Source organism: Acinonyx jubatus, chromosome D2, assembly GCF_027475565.1.
Source record: "Acinonyx jubatus isolate Ajub_Pintada_27869175 chromosome D2, VMU_Ajub_asm_v1.0, whole genome shotgun sequence".
NCBI classification, from domain to species: Eukaryota; Metazoa; Chordata; class Mammalia; order Carnivora; family Felidae; genus Acinonyx; species Acinonyx jubatus.
In genome coordinates this window covers 45,439,032-45,457,171 of record NC_069393.1, presented here as the reverse complement: position 1 = coordinate 45,457,171, position 18,140 = coordinate 45,439,032, and the positions used below count along the sequence as shown (strand labels likewise).

Sequence of the window (18,140 nt, the reverse complement as noted above, 5' to 3'; positions counted from 1 at the left end):
TACAAAGGTGGGTTTGGTTCTGGATACTTCTGCCTAGGTGCTTTAATTCAAATCTTCCGGCTAAGGCTCTTTGTCCCTGCCATCAGGGGTAAGCTGAGTTTCTGCTGAACTTCGCTGACTCCCCATGGGGCTGTGGTGGTAATTCTCGTTCCTACTCCCAGCTTAGGTCAACCAGCATCTCCGGTCAAGGCACTGGCGAGAATGGCAGTGGCATTGCCTCCGTGCTCCCGTAGCCCCTTGCTTGTGGGAACCACAGCAAACATCATCTGTGCTTTAGCCACACATTTGGTTCTTTTCCCAGCAGACTATGAGTGAGTTCCCTGGGGCACGGACCTGTGCCCATGGCTCTCCACCCTCCACATCTTCCCCAGAGCTCTGGGCATGTTTGTTGAGTGGATTGACAAGCATCAGGCCCTACAGCCTGCCAAGCACATCCTGTCTGTTGTTTAATTTAAACCTCATAACCTCCTTACAGAGCATGTGCCATTAGTATTCCCATATCAGAAATGAGGAAACTGTGTTCCAAAGAGGAAAAGTGACTTTTCCAAGGTCACATGGAACTGGTTTCAAACCCAGGTCCTCTGACTCTAAAACTGAAGCTCATTCATCAGTACCCTATCTCCTCTGAGGCCGAAAGACCCACTAGCTTTTACAGAGCTCTCCCTGCAAGCTCACTCCTTGCAGCTCCCTCTGTGCTGACTGATCCTGCAACCCAGCACTCTGAGACACTGATGACGTGAGGAAGAATGTTCTGGAAAATGCTTTCAGGAAGGAGCTTTTAGGAAGAAATGCATTTATTTTTCTCCTACTTGTAGAGATAGAATAACCTGATATGGCAGGAATGCTCAGACAGACCCAAATGCTCAGGAAGACAAAATTGTAAAAAACGTTACTGAGTTCACTGATGTGAGTCCAGGTTGAAGTTCCGTCTTATCTAGTGTTAGTCACACAGCTATGACTGGGTCTCTTTGCCAACACTGTATTCTCCCTGTTCTGTGCATTAAGGCAGAGTTCAGGCCCTTAAGGCAAATGGGTAAAAGAAAGGAGGAGCTGATTCATGTCCTTCTTTAGATGGAGCTGTGGCCACAGTTTATAGGATGCTATTCACTACTCTTTTGCATGACAGCTATCATGATAAATGCAAGTTTGCCACAGTGGTTACAGTATCCTTTTTAATATTCTTAACTAGGGAAACCACAGTAAACCAAGTGGTAATCCTATTGGCTGACCTGGTCTTTGGTAGTAAAAGTGGACTTCAGACTAAAATATTTGAAGTTATTTCTGAGCTAATCCAATTATTGTCAGAATTTATACCTGTAATTTATACCCAGAATCATTCACTAGATCATAAACTCTACCAGGCTCAGCCCACATCTGACTTATCTCTTTGTGTGTATGGAGTCTACCACAGTTGCCTGGCACAATACAGATTTCCAGTATTTGTTGAATTGAAGTAAACAGAGAAATGATGCCTCAGAACTGTTGACTGATGTGGAGAAAATGTCTTATTATAAGTACCCTATCACAAAGAGCCAGTTGGATGGCTTGGATTCCAACAAAATGAATCAAATGTTGTATACCTTGTGAGCTTGCCTGACACTATTATGGGTAGAGTAGTGTCCTCCAAGAGGGATATGCTATATGTTGAAATCCTAACCCCCAGTATCTCAGAATGTGGCTTTTTTTAAATTTTAGAAATAGGGTGTTTACAGAGGTAATAATGTTAAAATGAGGTCAAGATTGGCCCTAATCCAATATGACTGGTGTCCTTAAACAAAGGGGAAATTTAGACCCAGAGACAGACAGACAGACACACACACACACACACACAGGGAAGATCTCATGACACACAGACATAAGGTGGCCATGTGACTGGAATGATGTGTCTCCAAGCCAAGAAAAGGCAAGGGCTGCAGGGAAACACCAGAGGCTATGAGGCAAGGAAGGATCCTCTCCAAGAACTGGAGAGAGACCATGGCCCTGCTGACACCTTGATTTTGGCCTTCTAGCTTCCAGAATTGGGAGACAATAAATTTGTTTTTTTAAGCCACCCAATTTTTGGTACTTTGTTATATAGCCTTAGGGAACAAATACAATCATTCTATTCAGGTAATGGGCAATCTCACTGAAAGCAAAATAAACCATCTAGAAAGGTCCTTACCTTCTGAGCAAAGCTCCAAAGTACTCAAGTGCAATCAATGTTGGAGGATTTGCATTGTTCCTGAGTTTTATTTGGGATATTTTTATGGTGCATCAGAGAGCTTCTTTCAAGGTCTAGTGCTCAACTCTACTCAATTTGATGGCAGTCTTTTAAAGAAACATTTCAGGGTTGCGTTAGCTTTATTTTTAACTTGCTTATTTATGTATCTTCCTTAGTCTCCATGGTCAAAATAAGACTTAATCCCCATTGATCTCACATGATCTAATAGCTGGTCTCTGAGAACCGCATCTCCATGAGTGCCAGAAGTTTCTTAAGGCAGCAGACAAGACCTCAGAGAGAAAGCACTGTCTGGTTAACAAATACTTCTTTGAGGTCTGGTGACTAAAATTACCTAAGCAATTCCCAAATGATACTCCAGGGTAGTAATTTGTTCTCACTGCACTCCTACTCGCATTCTAGAAAAATACATTTCCAGACATGGGAAGTCTCCTTTGTCATTGCAAATCAAGTGAGTACCTACAACCCGATAACTGGGCTTCTATTAAAAGTGCAGATGTAGCCAATTTGATCATGATTAGATGCACCTCATAAACACAATTTGCCTAATCAATAACATCTTCTCTAACACTAACTCGATTTAAACCAGAGGTGGAGAGTGAAGCAATGGATTATGCAAGTCATTACAGGGGCATGCCATGCAGATAGGTAGACGAGAAAGCTTTCATCAGCTCTCAGAAAGGCAAGTCTGCAGACCCATTGTCCGTATTGATCAGTATCAATAAAACATGAGGAATAAGATGGAATGCATGTGCCAAGGATTAATTATGCTCCTCCTGCCTTGGAAAAGCACAGAAGACTCGCAGCAACCGGTGAACATTTGGTATGAATAAAAGATGCAAATGAGCAGAAAGAAAAATGCCAAGCATTTTAAAGCAAATCTAAATCAAAGGAGGGTGGGCTGACATTTATTCTTTCACACTCCTTGAACTCTTGCTTCCTGCCATAGGCTGGAAATGATAACGACAACCAGGAGTTAAAATTTTTAAGTTATTGGCAGGTAAGGCTCTGGTGCTTCTGTCGATAGTCTAAAACAGTGGTTCTCAAAGCGTGGTCCCACACCAGAAGCATCAGCATCACCCAAGAACTTGTTAAAATCTCAGGCCCTCCAGCAGATCTATCAAAGTGGAAACTGGGGTGAAGGTGGGTTCCCAGAAGTCTGTTTAAACTAGCCCTCAAGGTGACTTGATACTAGTTTAAGAGCTTCCGGGTGAAGAGGTTATCTTGTCATCATTTGAACCTTTGCTAAACCAGAAAAGTCAAGAAATCTTCATCCATGTTTGTTGTGATGATCAAATGTGATGATCAGGTGGGGCATATTACCTGACAACTGAGCTCCTAGCCAAAGTGTGAACAGAGTCAATCTGACTTTGAATGAATGGCTGTACATTATGAACACAAGAGAATTAACCAAGGAGAGCTACCTGAACAAATACACTTGATTATAAAGAAGGACTTCTGAATTTCCTGCCAAAGACCTCTGGTATTCGTTGGCGTGTAAAAAAAAAAAAAAAAAAAAAAAAAAAAAAAGACTTGTCTGAGTTCTACCCAAATCCCAGCCATGTTTCAGAACCAAGATCTCAGCCTCCCTCCTCCAGTAGCCCTCCCTCACCACACTAGCCCCACGTCATCAAGTGTGATCCCAGAAGGCTCCTCTCGCAATAAATTTGTGATGTCAGTGTGCTCGAAACTCTTTCCAAAAGAACCCATTTGTGCTGCTGAGTGCAGTCATTCAGCACAAGGGCCACCGTCTGATGGTTCTCACAGAAGGAGCAATTGACAAGCTGTTGAATGAGCAAGCTGATGGGACTGGATTCAATCACCAAAATAACCTAAGGAGAGAAGCCCCCTTGTCTTGAGGTGTGCCCCATATCACAAGAGGTATGGGGAGCAGTCCCATTGTTACCCACCCCAAACTGCAGCTTTGGGAAGCCACAGTCATGGATGCCTATGTCTCAGTTCTTCTATTCTAGCTCATGGCTCCGTTTCAGGCACAAATGTCAGCCCACAAAGAGAACAAGGTGGGCAGGGTAGGAGTAGGGGTGGCTGAGAAGGAAGTTAAGGCTCAGGGAAGAATCTGCTGGGGGAAGCAGGGAACTCACTTGGATAAGCAGTGGCGGGTACAGTAGACATCACCCACAGGGGACAGCGTGAAGTTCTCACAGATGTAGAAGTGCTGATGGCCAAAAAGCAGGATCCCTTCGGAGACCAGGTGGCCCTGCACGATCACCAGGGAGTACTTCTGTGTCACCTGGAGGGAAACAGTGTCACGGTCAGTTCGTGTGCATGTGAAGCAGGCCCATCATGCTTATGGATGACCAGTCACCCACTGAGACACTGGACGTCGGGGTTGTGCCCTGTAAGAGGGACAGAGCCACTGCCCGAGAGCTGCCCTGCTCTTCAGAGTTTAAGTGGCACATCTACACCCAACACCCTGTGTAGTTACCTCATTTACCCAAGGCCACCGCTACCCTCACCAAGATGAGTATTTATTGCTGTTTTGGGCATATTGACAATCTGTCTCACTTTACCTCCTGCACAATCATGCAAAACATTCTGCAGTTAACAATGAGGAGGGTTTTTAAGGTACCAGCATCCCTCAGTTACAGAGGTGAAGGAGCTTGTCAGGGGGCCAGCTGGTGAGTGGCCGAGCCAGGAGTGGAACTGGTCTGCCTAGACCCACAAGTGTTAAGACTGATACTGCTGTCTCTGCAAGGCCAAGGCTAGTCCAAGGTGTGTGCAGAGGAGGCCCATGCTCTATCCCTCCTTTCAGACTCAGGTTCTTCTCTCAGTGGCTGGAAATGCTGGCAGCTTTCCAGAATTACCTCTGGTAAAGAGAAAGCCTGGCCAAAGGTCACGCCCCCTTCCCAGTGGCTGTCTGTACCCAACATCTGGTCACTGTAGAGCTGGAAGAGTCACCCTTTGCCTCAATTCCAGCCGACTCTGAAGAATCACTCCAGACCTCAAGCTTCTGTGGAATCATAGAGGCCTTTGCTGAGAGCCTCAGAGTTGCCTTTCTCCCTCTGCCCGATCCTGTGATTATCCCTCCTGGTGAACTTCCTGCATACACACCTCTGATCCGTAGTTGGCTTCCGGGGGGGCCTGACCTGGGACAATGTCTTGGTATGACCTAGAGTCCTACAGGAAGTCAGGATTAAGTGGGTCCTCACATGAAACACTTCCCTGAACAAGTGAGGAAAGAAATGAATTCTAGACGACAGGAACCCAAACGGACCAAGAGCAAGGCCAAGGCCAACATTTTCTCAGGGCAATTCTATGCTAATTCCAGTTACACAAAAGAGGAACTGATTTTTTTCAACTACCTAACATATGGCCATTGTAAACATTTTACACGTATTAACCAATATAATCCTTTCAATCGGGCAAGGGAGATTTTACTACTGGGGGAAAAAAAAAGGTCCCAGAGATAAAAATCTCACCCAAGATTAGTCACATAGTAAGTGGCTGAGCCTGGGATTGAAGCTAAGCTCCCTGCTCACCATTGGGAGAAATAATAGGACCACAGTGATGAAATCTGGAAAGCAGGCCTTGAACACCAGTTCTCCAACTCGTGCATCAAATGGGATCAAAGTCAGGGCCAAGGCCAGAAAATGAAGATCCGCCAAGGGTTTTTGGTTCCAAGTTAAGCATTACCCACTGTGATCCAGGGAAAGTCATCTCTGAACTATTTTTCCTAAGTGAGAACTAGCTAATTATCCTGGCTCCTAAAACCCAAGCCTTCTGCAGGCTGCTGGCTCCCAGGCCTCTCCTGCATCCACCTTGTCAGAGGAGCTGGCCCTCAACCTGCCTGCAGAGCCACGATTTACCACGGACGCATTTCCAACTTTGTTCATTCATCCATACGGCCATCTATTCACAAGTTTGGACTCAGCACCTACTATATGCCAGGCCCTGAGCTAGGCTTTGGGGACAGAGGCATGGACAAGATAAACAAGAACCCTATCCTCACGGGGCTTAAAATCTAGGGGGAAAATCTACCCCCTACTAGGGGGTAGTAGGCATGCAACATCAACCAATAAATGATCACAAATTGTGCTATGTGCTGAGAGAGAAACAATAGGCTGATAACAAGGAAGAGAGAAGCTTGTAGGGACACTTTTACACAAACTCTAAGACTTGATTTATGGAAGTGGGGCAGCCATGGAAAACTCAGAGAACACTTCAGGGGAAAAGAACATCCAGTCCAGAGCCTAGAGACAGAAAGGGTAGATCTGGGGAACAGAAAAGAGGTCAGAGTGGCTGAATTGAAGTTGAGAAGTAGGCATGCTTAGATCTGGGGAGGGGCCTGGAATCTTGGTAAGGCCATTGGGTTTTATTCTTGTTGCAATAGGAAGCCATGGGAGGGGTCATTTCTGAAAGAGGACACTGGCTGCTGGGTGCAGAGTAGATCCAAAGGAGCCAAGAGCAGGTGGTCAGTCACATGGCTCTTCCCGTAGTCCTGTGGAAGAATGGTGGTTTGGGATAGGGTGGCAGAGGCAAATGGGAAAAAGGAGACAAGTAGGGAAGCTAAGCAAGAAGGGGTAGAATCGACAAGAACTGCTACTCAACAGACTGGAAGACCAGTAATAACAATAATAATAATAGGAAGGATTGAGGATAAATGTCTACTTTGGGATGGAGGCAATTGAGTGGAGCCCTCCAGCTTCCCTGAAAGCCTTCCCCAGAGGCAATCACCATCACCACTTTATTGTATGGAAGGGTAGCCCATGTGCCACCCCAAAATACACCACTTTGTCCCGAGGATTGTTTTGCATCAAAGACACTTAAAACGACAGCAGGTACAGGAACAGCACTCTGGCCTACGCTTTTCTTCCTGAAAGCAAGGATAACTCCCAGGTGAAAAATGCCCTCCCTATATTAGGAGGAAACGAACACTCTTAGCACCAGAGACAGAGAGGTCAGACCTAGGGAAATCTGTACAAACAAACCTGGCTGGACAAACCCTTCCCTCCCTTGAGTCTCCCTGTATCTTTTAGTTACTTTTTCACAATTACTATACTTTGTTCAACCTAAGCACTTAGGCCCAACCACTTTTGGGGCTCTGCATTTTCCTGTGACGGCTCCCATGTACCTGTAAAAGTAAAATCCGTATTATCCTGTTAATCTGTCTTCTGTCACCTTAATTCTTAGGCCTGTTTGGAGCCTCTAATGGGGTAGGGGGAAAGTTGTAACTCTCCTACAGTATATACACTCAAAATAAGTATATTCTATACTTAAGAATGTATAAGATACTGTATACATATCCTTTTTTATTTTATACAAATAGCATATTCATATGCTTACTGTTCTACATCTAGTTTTTTCCCTTCATGGCTCATCTTGGAGACCCTTGCAAATCACTTCTTACACAGTTGTCTCCCTCTTATTAATAGGTACAGGCTATTTCCTTGCAAGGATGTACTAGAACTTAGTCGACCAATCCCCTATGGAATCAGGTTGTTTTCTAACGTTTGGGCATCACAAGCAATGCCGTGGTGACTATCCTTGTACCTATGTCCCTCAGAATACTCAGGTAAATCTGAAGGATGTATTTCTAGAAGTTGGACTGCAGACGAAGGGTGTGGGTATCTTAAATTCTCCTCTGTTGCCGGACGGCCCTCCTGCAAGGTGGTACCAATTTATATTCCCACCAGCCCCGTCAGAAGGGTTATGTGAGCTTGTTTAAACTTTCTTCTCTAACCCTTTGTACAGAGGAGACTTCATCCTCAAGTTCACACAGTGAGATGTAGCACTGGTCTGTGCACCTCCAAACCTGTCCCCTCCCCCACAAAGCCCCACCCTCACCCAACTTCTTTGGAGCCAACGGTAGGGGCTGGGGCACATTCCTATGATCTCCTGGGCTTTTCTTTTGGGGGGAATTAAGTAACAACCAGAATAAATCAAACCACAAGAAAGACGTCTGGTGAGAGCTGGGTTAATAGCTTAAAAATTGATTCTTCTAGAAAAGAATGGCATTTTAAAACCTAAAAAATGAGCCCAAGTGAACTATTACCTACTCTTCCATTTAAATTAGCCCTGGGAGGGTTGCCTCCCCAAGTTTACTCATGATTAAGAAATCCCTCATGCCGTGATTCTATTGATCACTCCAAAAAGAGAGGAACTTCAGCTTCAGAAGTTGAATTTCTTTTTTTTTTTAAGATCAGCTGGATAATATATTATCATTCCTGGCAGGTGGATAACTAAGTGTGTGGCCTTGTGTATGATAAGAAACAGGTTGTCTGGAAATCCAAAACTCCCAGAGCTGAAGTTACAGGGGCAATAATTTGCTGGGACATTCCCTCGAAGCCCCTGCCAGCACATTCTCGTAGAGTCGGGCCTCAGTGTGCACATCTGCAAAAGGGGAAGGTCAGCTGGAGGCTCTTTGAAGTTCTTTCCAGTATCATTAGTCTGCAAGTTAGTGCAATGCCCGAATTTGATGGGTAGAAAAACAGACGCAGAGCTGTCCTGTGAGATATCCAGAGCAGAGCAGATGTGTACATTTCCTTATATTTGTATGCAAAATCTACTGCAAATAAAGCTTTAACCCTGCACACATGGGTCATGTGTCCCTTTTGTCCATCTTCTGCCTGCCTAGACCCTGCTGTCAATACATGTTGTTATACTGGCATATAGAATAAGTATCCTCATTTTTCAAAAAAGTTAAGCATCAAAACAGAGAGAGACTGTAAATTACATTTATGTTGGCTACGTGTGAACTCTGGCATCTTGATCACTTTTCAGTGGAGTATTTGGTCATAATAGTCATAAAAAAATGTATCTTTTTCTTATAAGAAATTTTTTTAATGTTTATTTAAGTTAGAGAGAGAGAGAGGCAGACTGCAAGTGGGGGAAGAGCAGAGAGAAAGGGAGACACAAAATCAGAAGCAGGCTCCAGGCTCTGAGCTGTCAGCACAGAGCCCGACGCGGGGCTCGAACTCACGGACTGTGAGATCATGACCTGAGCCGAAGTCGGACACTCAACCGACTGAGCCACCCAGGTGCCCCAAAAATGTATCTTAAAACAATAAAAAGATACTATTTTTATATCAATTTGGCAAATCTGAGAGGAAATATAATGCTTGATAGCAGCTCATCTTTTCAGACAAGGAGCGGGGATGCCCCCTGCCTGCCTGCAGGCGCCACTTGCACGGGCAAGCCTGCAAAGAGCTGAGCCTCCCCGCCTTTCAAGGCAGGCTCACAGGAGACCAGATGGAAAGGATGGAAATCGCACCAGCGTAATGTGAAACATATTGACGACTATTCAAAGCATGCGTTTGCTAAGGATTTACTCATTGGTGACTGATTGAAACTGGAGCGCCTTTCTAGCCCGGGCAGCTCTGAATGTTGCAAAACCCAGATGTGTGTATGTATCTCGGGCATTTATCCAAAGAGAATGTATGAGAATCACCTGGGCAGCTTGCTGGAGTTCACATTCCCAGGCTATATTCCCAGATGTTCTGGTTCGGCAGGTACAGAGTGGGACCTGGAATCCGCAGTTTAATAAGAAGCCTAGATGATGCTGAAGACCATACTTTGAGAAATGGACTCACAGACACCAGCGAAGCTATGAAAGACGAGGTCTCCTCTCACATAAGCATGCTGCTTATAGCTCATTCATTTGTTCGTTCGTTCATGCATTCATTTCTCAGACCTGCACTGAATGTTCAGTGTGTATCCCATACCCGTCAGGCACAAAGGGAGATAAAGCACACCTTCATGGTGCTCGTGGTCGAAGAGGAGGGAGAAGAGTATCAACCATCCTGGCACAGCATGGAGAGGGGAAATACAGGCACTGGGGACACAGAGGGAGCTGTCTGGCCCAGACAGGGGTGAGAGAGGGGATGGGGTTGACATAAGAGAAACAGTTCCCAAGGAGGTGACCTCAAGGCTGGGGTTAGGAATAAAGAAGAGTAAAAACGGGAGAAGCATTCCATGGCACAGTCTTGAAGCATCCGGACATGTTTGGAGATCATAAGTAGCTGTATGCAATTAGAGTAAAAAGTCAGGTGTGTGTGTGTGTGTCCCTCTGTGTGCATGTACATGTAAGGGCGAGGGAGACAAGGTCCAGGGAGGCCGCAGGGCCAGCTGGGGAATGGCTTTGGGCACAAAATATGGTGGACAGAGTCGCAGAAGGGGTTAAGTAGATATGACCCGTGCATCTCTACATCTTAGAAAGCCAGTCGGGGCTGTTCACCTACACGGGGAGGTACTACCCAGGAAGGTTAACACACGTCTTCGCTTCCCATAAAGGGCCTCTGCTCAAAACATCTGGGAAGAGCCTGATGCTGCTCTCTGCTGTCCAGACCAAAAATAACTCCCTTCGACCTGATTCCTTGCAAGCAAGCCCGAGCTAATATTTCACACGGAGTCTGTATTGAAATTAATTTTAGTTGTCCACGTAATCAAAGCGAACAGCAACAGCAAACACAACTCCCACTTGACTTCTGGCTCTGGTCTGGGTCTCGGAAGCCCATTTTGCCAAGTGGAGACTCACCTCTAAGAGCAGCTTACGTGGCAGGGTACAAAGGACTGTCCCCAACGGCACGGTGGTTAACTCGGACCCATGATTAGTATGCATTACATATACCGCTTCTCACGTCACATGGAGCTGGTTGCAGAGAAATGTGTTTGTGGTTCTGGGCATCATTAATCAATGACGCAAGGGGAGCACAGAATAATCACAGTCCCAGGTATCGCTGGAAGTGGTCAGAGCTCCAATGTTCGCATAAAGACAGGAGTTAAGCTGCTGCCACTCCAGAGCCCCAGCCCTGCCTGCTTCCCCTGGAGGCCCCTGGCAGGGGTGGGCCACCCAGAAGCCTGGAAAGAGGTCACAACCTAGAGAGTCTCCTGGACTGTTCTGGCAAAGCACTTCCGAGGGGGTAGGGCAGGGGGAAGCAGGGACTCACCGTGGGGCTGCCTGTCCGGCTTACATGATGGCTAGTTGACGGCCAGTGTTCCAGGTTTTCTGAGCACGGATGCATCGGCCACACACTCCCGTTGAGTGTGCTTTCTTAGAAATTTGGAAAAAACACAGGCCCAGAAGGTCTAATAGAGATGTCCGAGTCAGGGGAATACCTAGTTTACAGAAAACTCTTGCTACAAAATGTCTCAATACAGGCAGAAAGTAGCGGCCTGAAGAAATACTAAGGGTACCACCGCCCCCTCCCCCTCCAAATATACACATGCGCCTGCTCTGGGCAAACTTTGTATATTTTTGCTGGAACATATTCACAGGTCAAAGGTCAGTGCCACAAATAGTCCTTCCTCAAGGTCCAGTTCCCGCTCTTGACAAGCAGTAAACTGGACCCGAGGCTAGGGCATAAGCAGGCGGGCAGGATGGCACGTGCTTGGCCTGCTGTGTCCTGTGTGGAGATGCTGTGTGTGGTGAGGAACCTGGAGGCCTGCCCGCCTGGGCCAGTGTTAACCAGAAAGTTTACAAAAGAAGCACAAGAGGGCCTGGAGCCAACATCCGTGAGCCCCAGTACAAGAAGGTTGCTGAAGGGGAGGGCAGTGGGGAGTTTAGGGTAACTTGCTCGACACAGTGAGCTGGAAGAAAGCGGAAAACCACATGAATTTTGAATGACACGGATCTGCCATCAAATTCCAGCAATTTCAGCTGGCAGGCACATGAGGCCCGACTCTTGCCACCTGGGAAAGAGAAGTGAGGCAGCCACCCTCAGAGGCCCTGTGAGACGAGATGAGGTGCTGTGTAAAGGACACAGAGCAACGGCTCCAGATGTCCAGCCATAGCAATAAACAAAGAGCAGAAGGGGGCTCTGAGTCCAGTCGGAGCACTTGCCCTGTGCCAAGCTGCCCTCTTGGGCCCAAACTGTTGGCATCTGCCTCCTCGGTGGTGGGGGTGGATTTGTGGTGGAAGCCAGGCCCTGCTCAGCCATGTCTCACCTGCTCCCAGAGAGGCTCCACCGACCAGCCAGGCCCTGAGGGACCCGAGCAAAGACCCAGGTCATGGCTGCAGGCAGTCTGCCCGCTCTGAGAGCTATGTACATCCAGCTGGCTCCCTGTGGGCGCCTCTTCACACAGCTGCACTCGCCAGTTCAGCAGACCTTTCCAGAGCACAAATCCTTCATGTCAGGAAAGGGAGGGACAAGGATAAATTCAAATGCATCCGTGCCTGTCAAGAACCCACAGGAAGACTCAGAAATAGCGTCAGAGCCCTGAGATGAGGGGGTTCTGGCAGCAGAGTGAGCAAAGTGCCATGGGCATACACGGGACACCAGGATAGGTCCACCCAGGAGGCCTCGGCTACGGGGCAGTGGTGAGCAGGTGCGCGTGGGCCGTGAGGGCCTGGCTGGTGGACGTGTGGGAGGGAGGGGAGGGGGGCAAGTCGGGGGGGGGGGGCGCATGCCCCCACAGCCCACCGGGGCCTACTCCATGGAGAGCTCCTAGTGTAGACCTGACTCCACTCTTCTGCCCCAGGATGCTCTTGGGTTTCTGCAGCCTGCTTCCTCACGCTCCTTCCTGCCTCTTGCTTTAAATTTAAGGACTCGTTCCCCTCTCTCTCTCTGCCCCTCCCCCACTCATGGTCTGTCTCTCAAAAATACATAAACACTAAAGAAAAATTTAAAAATAAAATTAAAATAGGGGCGCCTGGGTGGCTCAGTTGGTTGAGCGTCTGACTTCGGCTCAGGTCATGATCTCACGGTTCATGGGTTCAAGCCCCGCTTTGGGCTCTGTGCTGACAGCTCAGAGCTTGGAGCCTGCTTCAGATGCTGTGTCTCCCTCTCTCTCTGCCCTCCCCCGCTTATGCTCTGTCTCGCTGTCTCTCAAAAATAAATGAACATTAAAAAAAAAATTTTAAAGGGGCCCTGGTGGCTCAGTTGGTTGAGTGTCTGACTTCAGCTCAGGTCATGATCTCACGGTCTGGTCCATAGGTTCAAGCCCCGCGTCAGGCTCTGGGCTGACAGCTCAGAGCCTGGAGCCTGCTTCAGATTCTGTGTCTCCTTCTTTCTCTCTGCCCCTTCCCCTCTTGCACTCTGTCTCTCTCTCTCTCAAAAATAAATAAACATTAAAAAAATTTTTTTAATTAAAAAAATAAATAAATAAAAAATTTAGGGACTCACTCTGTTTCACCACATGCTAATCTATGCCCCAAACCCAGCAACTTCCCTCTTTCTCACAAAATGTTGCATTTTGCGGTGGATTCAAGAAGTCCTCTGGGAGCCCCGTCCCAGTAGGCCTGGTCTCTCGTGGGCTCTCCTCTGACTCTCTGCCTCATCTTCCACCATCTCAGCAGGACAGCAGCGCCACTCAGACCCCCTGAGTCTCGCATTGTGCCCAGTCACTCACACCTTGCCTCACAGGAGCATCCCAGGAGTCAGGCCATCTGGGGCCAGGTTTTCATAGGAGCACTTCGTTGTTGGCACTGACAGATCCTTTCCCACTTCCTCAAGGTCATGACTTAAGTACCGGGGTTTGCACCCCACACCTCCTTCCTTCTTGGACTGAGAGAACAAATCCTGAGGTAGTATTAAAAGAAGAGGAATGGGGCACCTGGGTGACTCAGTTGGTTGAGCATCTGATTCTGATTTCGGTTCAGGTCATGATCCCAGGGTTGTGGGATTGAACCCTCGTTGGGCTCCATGCTGAGTGTGGAACCTGCTTCAGATTCTCTCTCCCTCTCTCTCTCTCTCTGCCTCTCTCCCTGGCTTGCTCTCTCTCTCTCTCTCTCTCTCTCTCTCTTAATTATAAAAGGAGCAATGGTCTACAGTGATAACAGCAGATACAACCCACCCAGAGCTCCCTCTGCATGGAAAACAGAGTTTCAGGCAGCGGCACACAGTACACCTTTCTTTGATCTTTGATACAAACTGGTGAGTCAAGGAGTATAATCCCATTTAAAGATAGAGGAAATGAGGTCAGAAGTGATTCCACTACTTCATTCAAAGTCATTAGGCCTGTAAGTGGTGGAGACGGGGCTTAGTAAGGGGGTCAGTCCGAAGTCTGCCTGTAGCCTCTGCCCCCCACTATCCTGCGTTCGGGAAGCCTGACTCTACGTGGCCCTGGCTGCTCTCCTCCCACACCTCCTTCTCCAGGGAGCAAGTGTGTCCAGTGGTTTGGTTCCAGTGATCCTGGAGAAACTCAGGCTGAATCGGAAAATAACCTCTCCTATAATTTACCAGGAAGCCAGAGGCAACAACATAACCCAGTGAAATGAATCAAAACAGCTTGAGAAAAGAACGAATGTCCAGATAATGGCAGGAATAACCTTGACTTTGCAGCTGCTCAGTCTTTGGTTCCAGGGAACTGACATTCATCTGGGCCCCCCGCCCCCAGGCTGTCCCCTCCAGGCAGGCCAGGGGATACGAAGTGCTAAGTGGAAAAGGGACTGCTCCTAGTCTCAGCGCCTGCTGAGTTTGGCATGCTCCTGTCTACACAGCCTGGAGATCCCTGCTACGACAACAAGCCACGTGTGGCGCTTCTGACAGTTTCCTGCTGTGTGACATGGAGACCAAGAAAGACTGAAGTTTAAGTACAAGACAGGGGAGGGTGGGAGAACTGTCTCTTCCTGGTCTTGTCTTGCCTCTCAGGAGTTAGCAAAGTCAATTACCTGTGGGCCTCAGGCTTCCCCTCCCACCACCACCACCTGCAACAGGACCCCTGAGGGAAATGCCACTGGATAGGACAACCTGCAAAAACAAAACTCTCAGAGACCAAAACAGTTACCAACATCATCCACCTGCTGCATAGACTGAGGCTAAGACTAGCTCTTGGCTATGATGAGAAACTTCAGAACTTGCCCTCGGTGCAGCCCAGTTAGGGCTAGAACCATCAGGTTGGGCTTAGGAGGTATATGGGAGCCAGGCCACCTGCAGAGGCTCCCCTTGGTAGGTGAGGACACAGATTAGGTAGGCTATGGACCCTGAGTGATACTAACTGGCAGGCAGTTTTCCACAGCTGTCCCCCAAGAACCTTGTCCCCGATGCTCCCATCAGATGCTAATTTAGGTGCTGCTTGAAAAAAACCTGCAGATGAAATTAAGGTACAAATCAGCAGCCTTTAAAATACAGAGATTATCCCGGATGATCTGATCGGTCCAGTGTTCTCCCCTTGGTGGCAGAAGAGGACGACAGAAGAGTTGGTCAGTGGGAGAGATGTGAAGGGAGAGGGAGGTAGGCGTAGATGAGGCAGAAAGGGGCCAGCAAGGTCCAAAGAGGGAGAGAACTGGACCTGCAGTAGCCAGTTTTGAGGATGGAGGAGGGGGCCACAAGGCAAGGGATGTGGGTGGCCTCTAGAAGCTGAGAATGACCCCTATCTGCCAGGCAGCAAAGAAACAGGGACCTCAGTCCTACAGAAGCATTGGACCAAGTTCTGCCAACACCCAGATGAACTTGAACATGGATTCATTTCCAGAACCTCTCAAAAGAAATGCAGCCTGGTCAACACCTTGCTTCAGCTCTGTGCGACTCTAAACAGAGAGCCATTGGAGCCGTGTTGTGCTGGGACTTTTGAGATAATAAACATGTGTTGCTTTAAGTCACTAAGTTTGTGGTAGTTTGTTATGGCGGCAACAGAAAATCAATGTACCAAGCAAAAGCAAAGCTTTGTTGTTGATCTGTTGTTAGCAAAACAAGGAAAATAACCAAATGGAGACATATGATCCAGTATTTTCTTTATCCTATGAAGAAAGTAGGAGGGGATGGTTGGAACACGACATCTGCTTACTATACATCCTTCACTTCAGGGTTTCCCACTCTGACACTATAGACGTTCTGGACTGAATAATTATTTTCTAGTGGAAGGTGGGACTATCCTGAGCAATTGTAGGATTGTTAGCGACAACCTTGGCCTCTGCCTACCAGAAACGAATAGCACTCCTTCCCTACCAAATCATGAAACTGAAGATGTCTCCAGATATTGGTAAATATCCCCCTGGGGGTAAAGCTTCCCCCTGTTGAGAATCACCTCTTTATACAATCTTCTGAGGGCATAAGGCAAAGAAAAGTTTTGATAGAAAGCATTAATCTCCTAGCTGTTTTTCAACTGACAACACATTTCTCAAATATCCATTTCTCAAATGAACACAATACTATAGTGATACATCCGCACTGTTATCAGCTGTTATCCTCAGCAGCTGGGATGTTATGAACACGTACACACACGTATATAAATGTGTATGTGTCGAGGTACATGTTATGTATATATGTTTTGATTTCCACTTTTTAAAATTTCATGACGTAGAGACATACATTACTTCCACAGTCAAAATAAAATGAACATGAATTTAACAAATCTTCATTCATCAGCGTTTACTGAATGTCTACTCCAGGTATGCCTGAGGTTCGGTGCCCAGCAGTCCCTCTGTTAAAGAGGATCAGTGCAGTGAGAGAGGCAGATAGGTGAGGTGGGGAAGGTTAGTCTGTGTGCCAGGAGCAAGGGTAGGAGGTGATGCAGAGGGAAATGGAGACTGCAAGTACTCCAGGTCCCAGAGTGGGGAGCGGTCAAGATCAACTTCAGAGAGTCAGCAGCCAGGAGTCCCGTGGGCGGGGCACTGCAGGTGGATGAACCAGCATGAGCAAAGTCATGGTGGCAAGAGGTGTGATAAGGACTGCAAATGTGCTCCATGCCTGGAAGACTTGGGTTAAGCAAGTATAAGAAGGATGATGTTGTTATACGACTATGTTGGTTAAACTACACCCTGGACCACACCCTGACCGCTCCTCTGTTCTGTTGGCACATCTCCTTCACTTACATTCTGAATGGAAGTGTTGATGGGTAAGACTTGGAGACCCTTGACCCACCCAACCTCTGGAGACAGAAGAGAGTTTGTCACTAACAGGCCACCCTACATGTGCCCAGCTCTGAGCTAGTCTCTTTGCTTCCATTATCCCATTTAAACCTTACAAGCATTTTGTGAAATGATTCCTCTACATTCCATATTAAAGATAAGGAAAACTGAGGCTCACAGAGGTGAGGTAACATGCAGTTTAGTATGCTGCCAAGTTGGAATTTGAGCTCAGGTCTGTTTTACTCTAAGGCATAAGCTTCATTTTCCATACCTTTCTTAGACCTGGTTAAGAAGGGTCCTCCAGGGAGCACCTGGGTGGCCCAGTCGGTTAACTGTCCAACTTTGGCTCAGGTCATGATCTCATGGTCTGTGGGTTCAAGGCCCATGTCAGACTCTGTGCTGACAGCTCAGAGCCTGGAGCCCGTTTTGGATTCTGTGTCTCCCTCTCTCTCTGCCCCTCCCCCACTTGTGCTCTGTCTCTCCGTCTCTGTCTCTGTCTCTGTCTCATTCTCAAAAATAAATAAACATTAAAAAAATTAAAAAAGGGCCCTCCACTGGGTCCATACTTCAGGGATCCCTCTGGTCCTTGTCTAGTCATACCAAGGGGCCATGCCATGAGTCCCCCAAGCCCTTTCCTGGCATCCCAGACTGTGGACTCCTCTGCTAACTGTCTAGCCTGGCCCCTGGCCCATGTGCTTATCGTCTCCATGTTCACCCTGCTAAGGAATGATGGGGATACAAGTATGCTCATCCCTGGGCCTGAGTGGTAGCCCAGGGGAGGCTGGCTGCAGGGTGAGCAGTCTAGACCCAGCTTGGACCTAGGGGCTGAGTGTCGCAACACTTTCACACTCAATGTGGGATGGATCCCTCAAGGTGGCCAGACTGCAGGCAGGGAGCCAAGGTGCCAAACAACCAGATCGAGAATTCCAAATTTGAAACTGATCTTCCAGGTATTACAAAGGTCATTGTTGGAAGTTATTACAGCGTATTTCATAACAGCGTATTAGCTTAATTTATATCTTTTAAACTCTTGATGCAAGGTGTGTCAGTTTCCATTTGTACCCTTGCTCTGGTCCCACAAATTTAGGAGCATGCCTGGTCTTTTTGCTCATTGTGTTTTGGTTTTTTTTGTTTTGTTTTGCTTTGTTTTGTTTTACAGTGAAGAGAGCTATCAAC

General features: G+C 47.3%; 1 protein-coding gene across 7 annotated transcripts in view; it reads right to left on the bottom strand.

The window, feature by feature from the left end:
• The window catches only part of WDFY4 (WDFY family member 4), a 292,598-nt gene that overhangs the window by 85,596 nt on the left and 188,862 nt on the right, over window positions 1–18,140 (bottom strand). For all 7 annotated transcript variants that reach the window (XR_008291964.1, XM_053206796.1, XM_053206793.1 and 4 more), the window contains one exon: window positions 4,321–4,469. Coding sequence is in view for 6 of the 7 variants with exons in the window: in XM_053206796.1 (XP_053062771.1) it covers window positions 4,321–4,469 (149 nt within the window). In the remaining variant the exon portion in view is untranslated. The remainder of the gene's footprint in view (window positions 1–4,320; window positions 4,470–18,140) is intronic.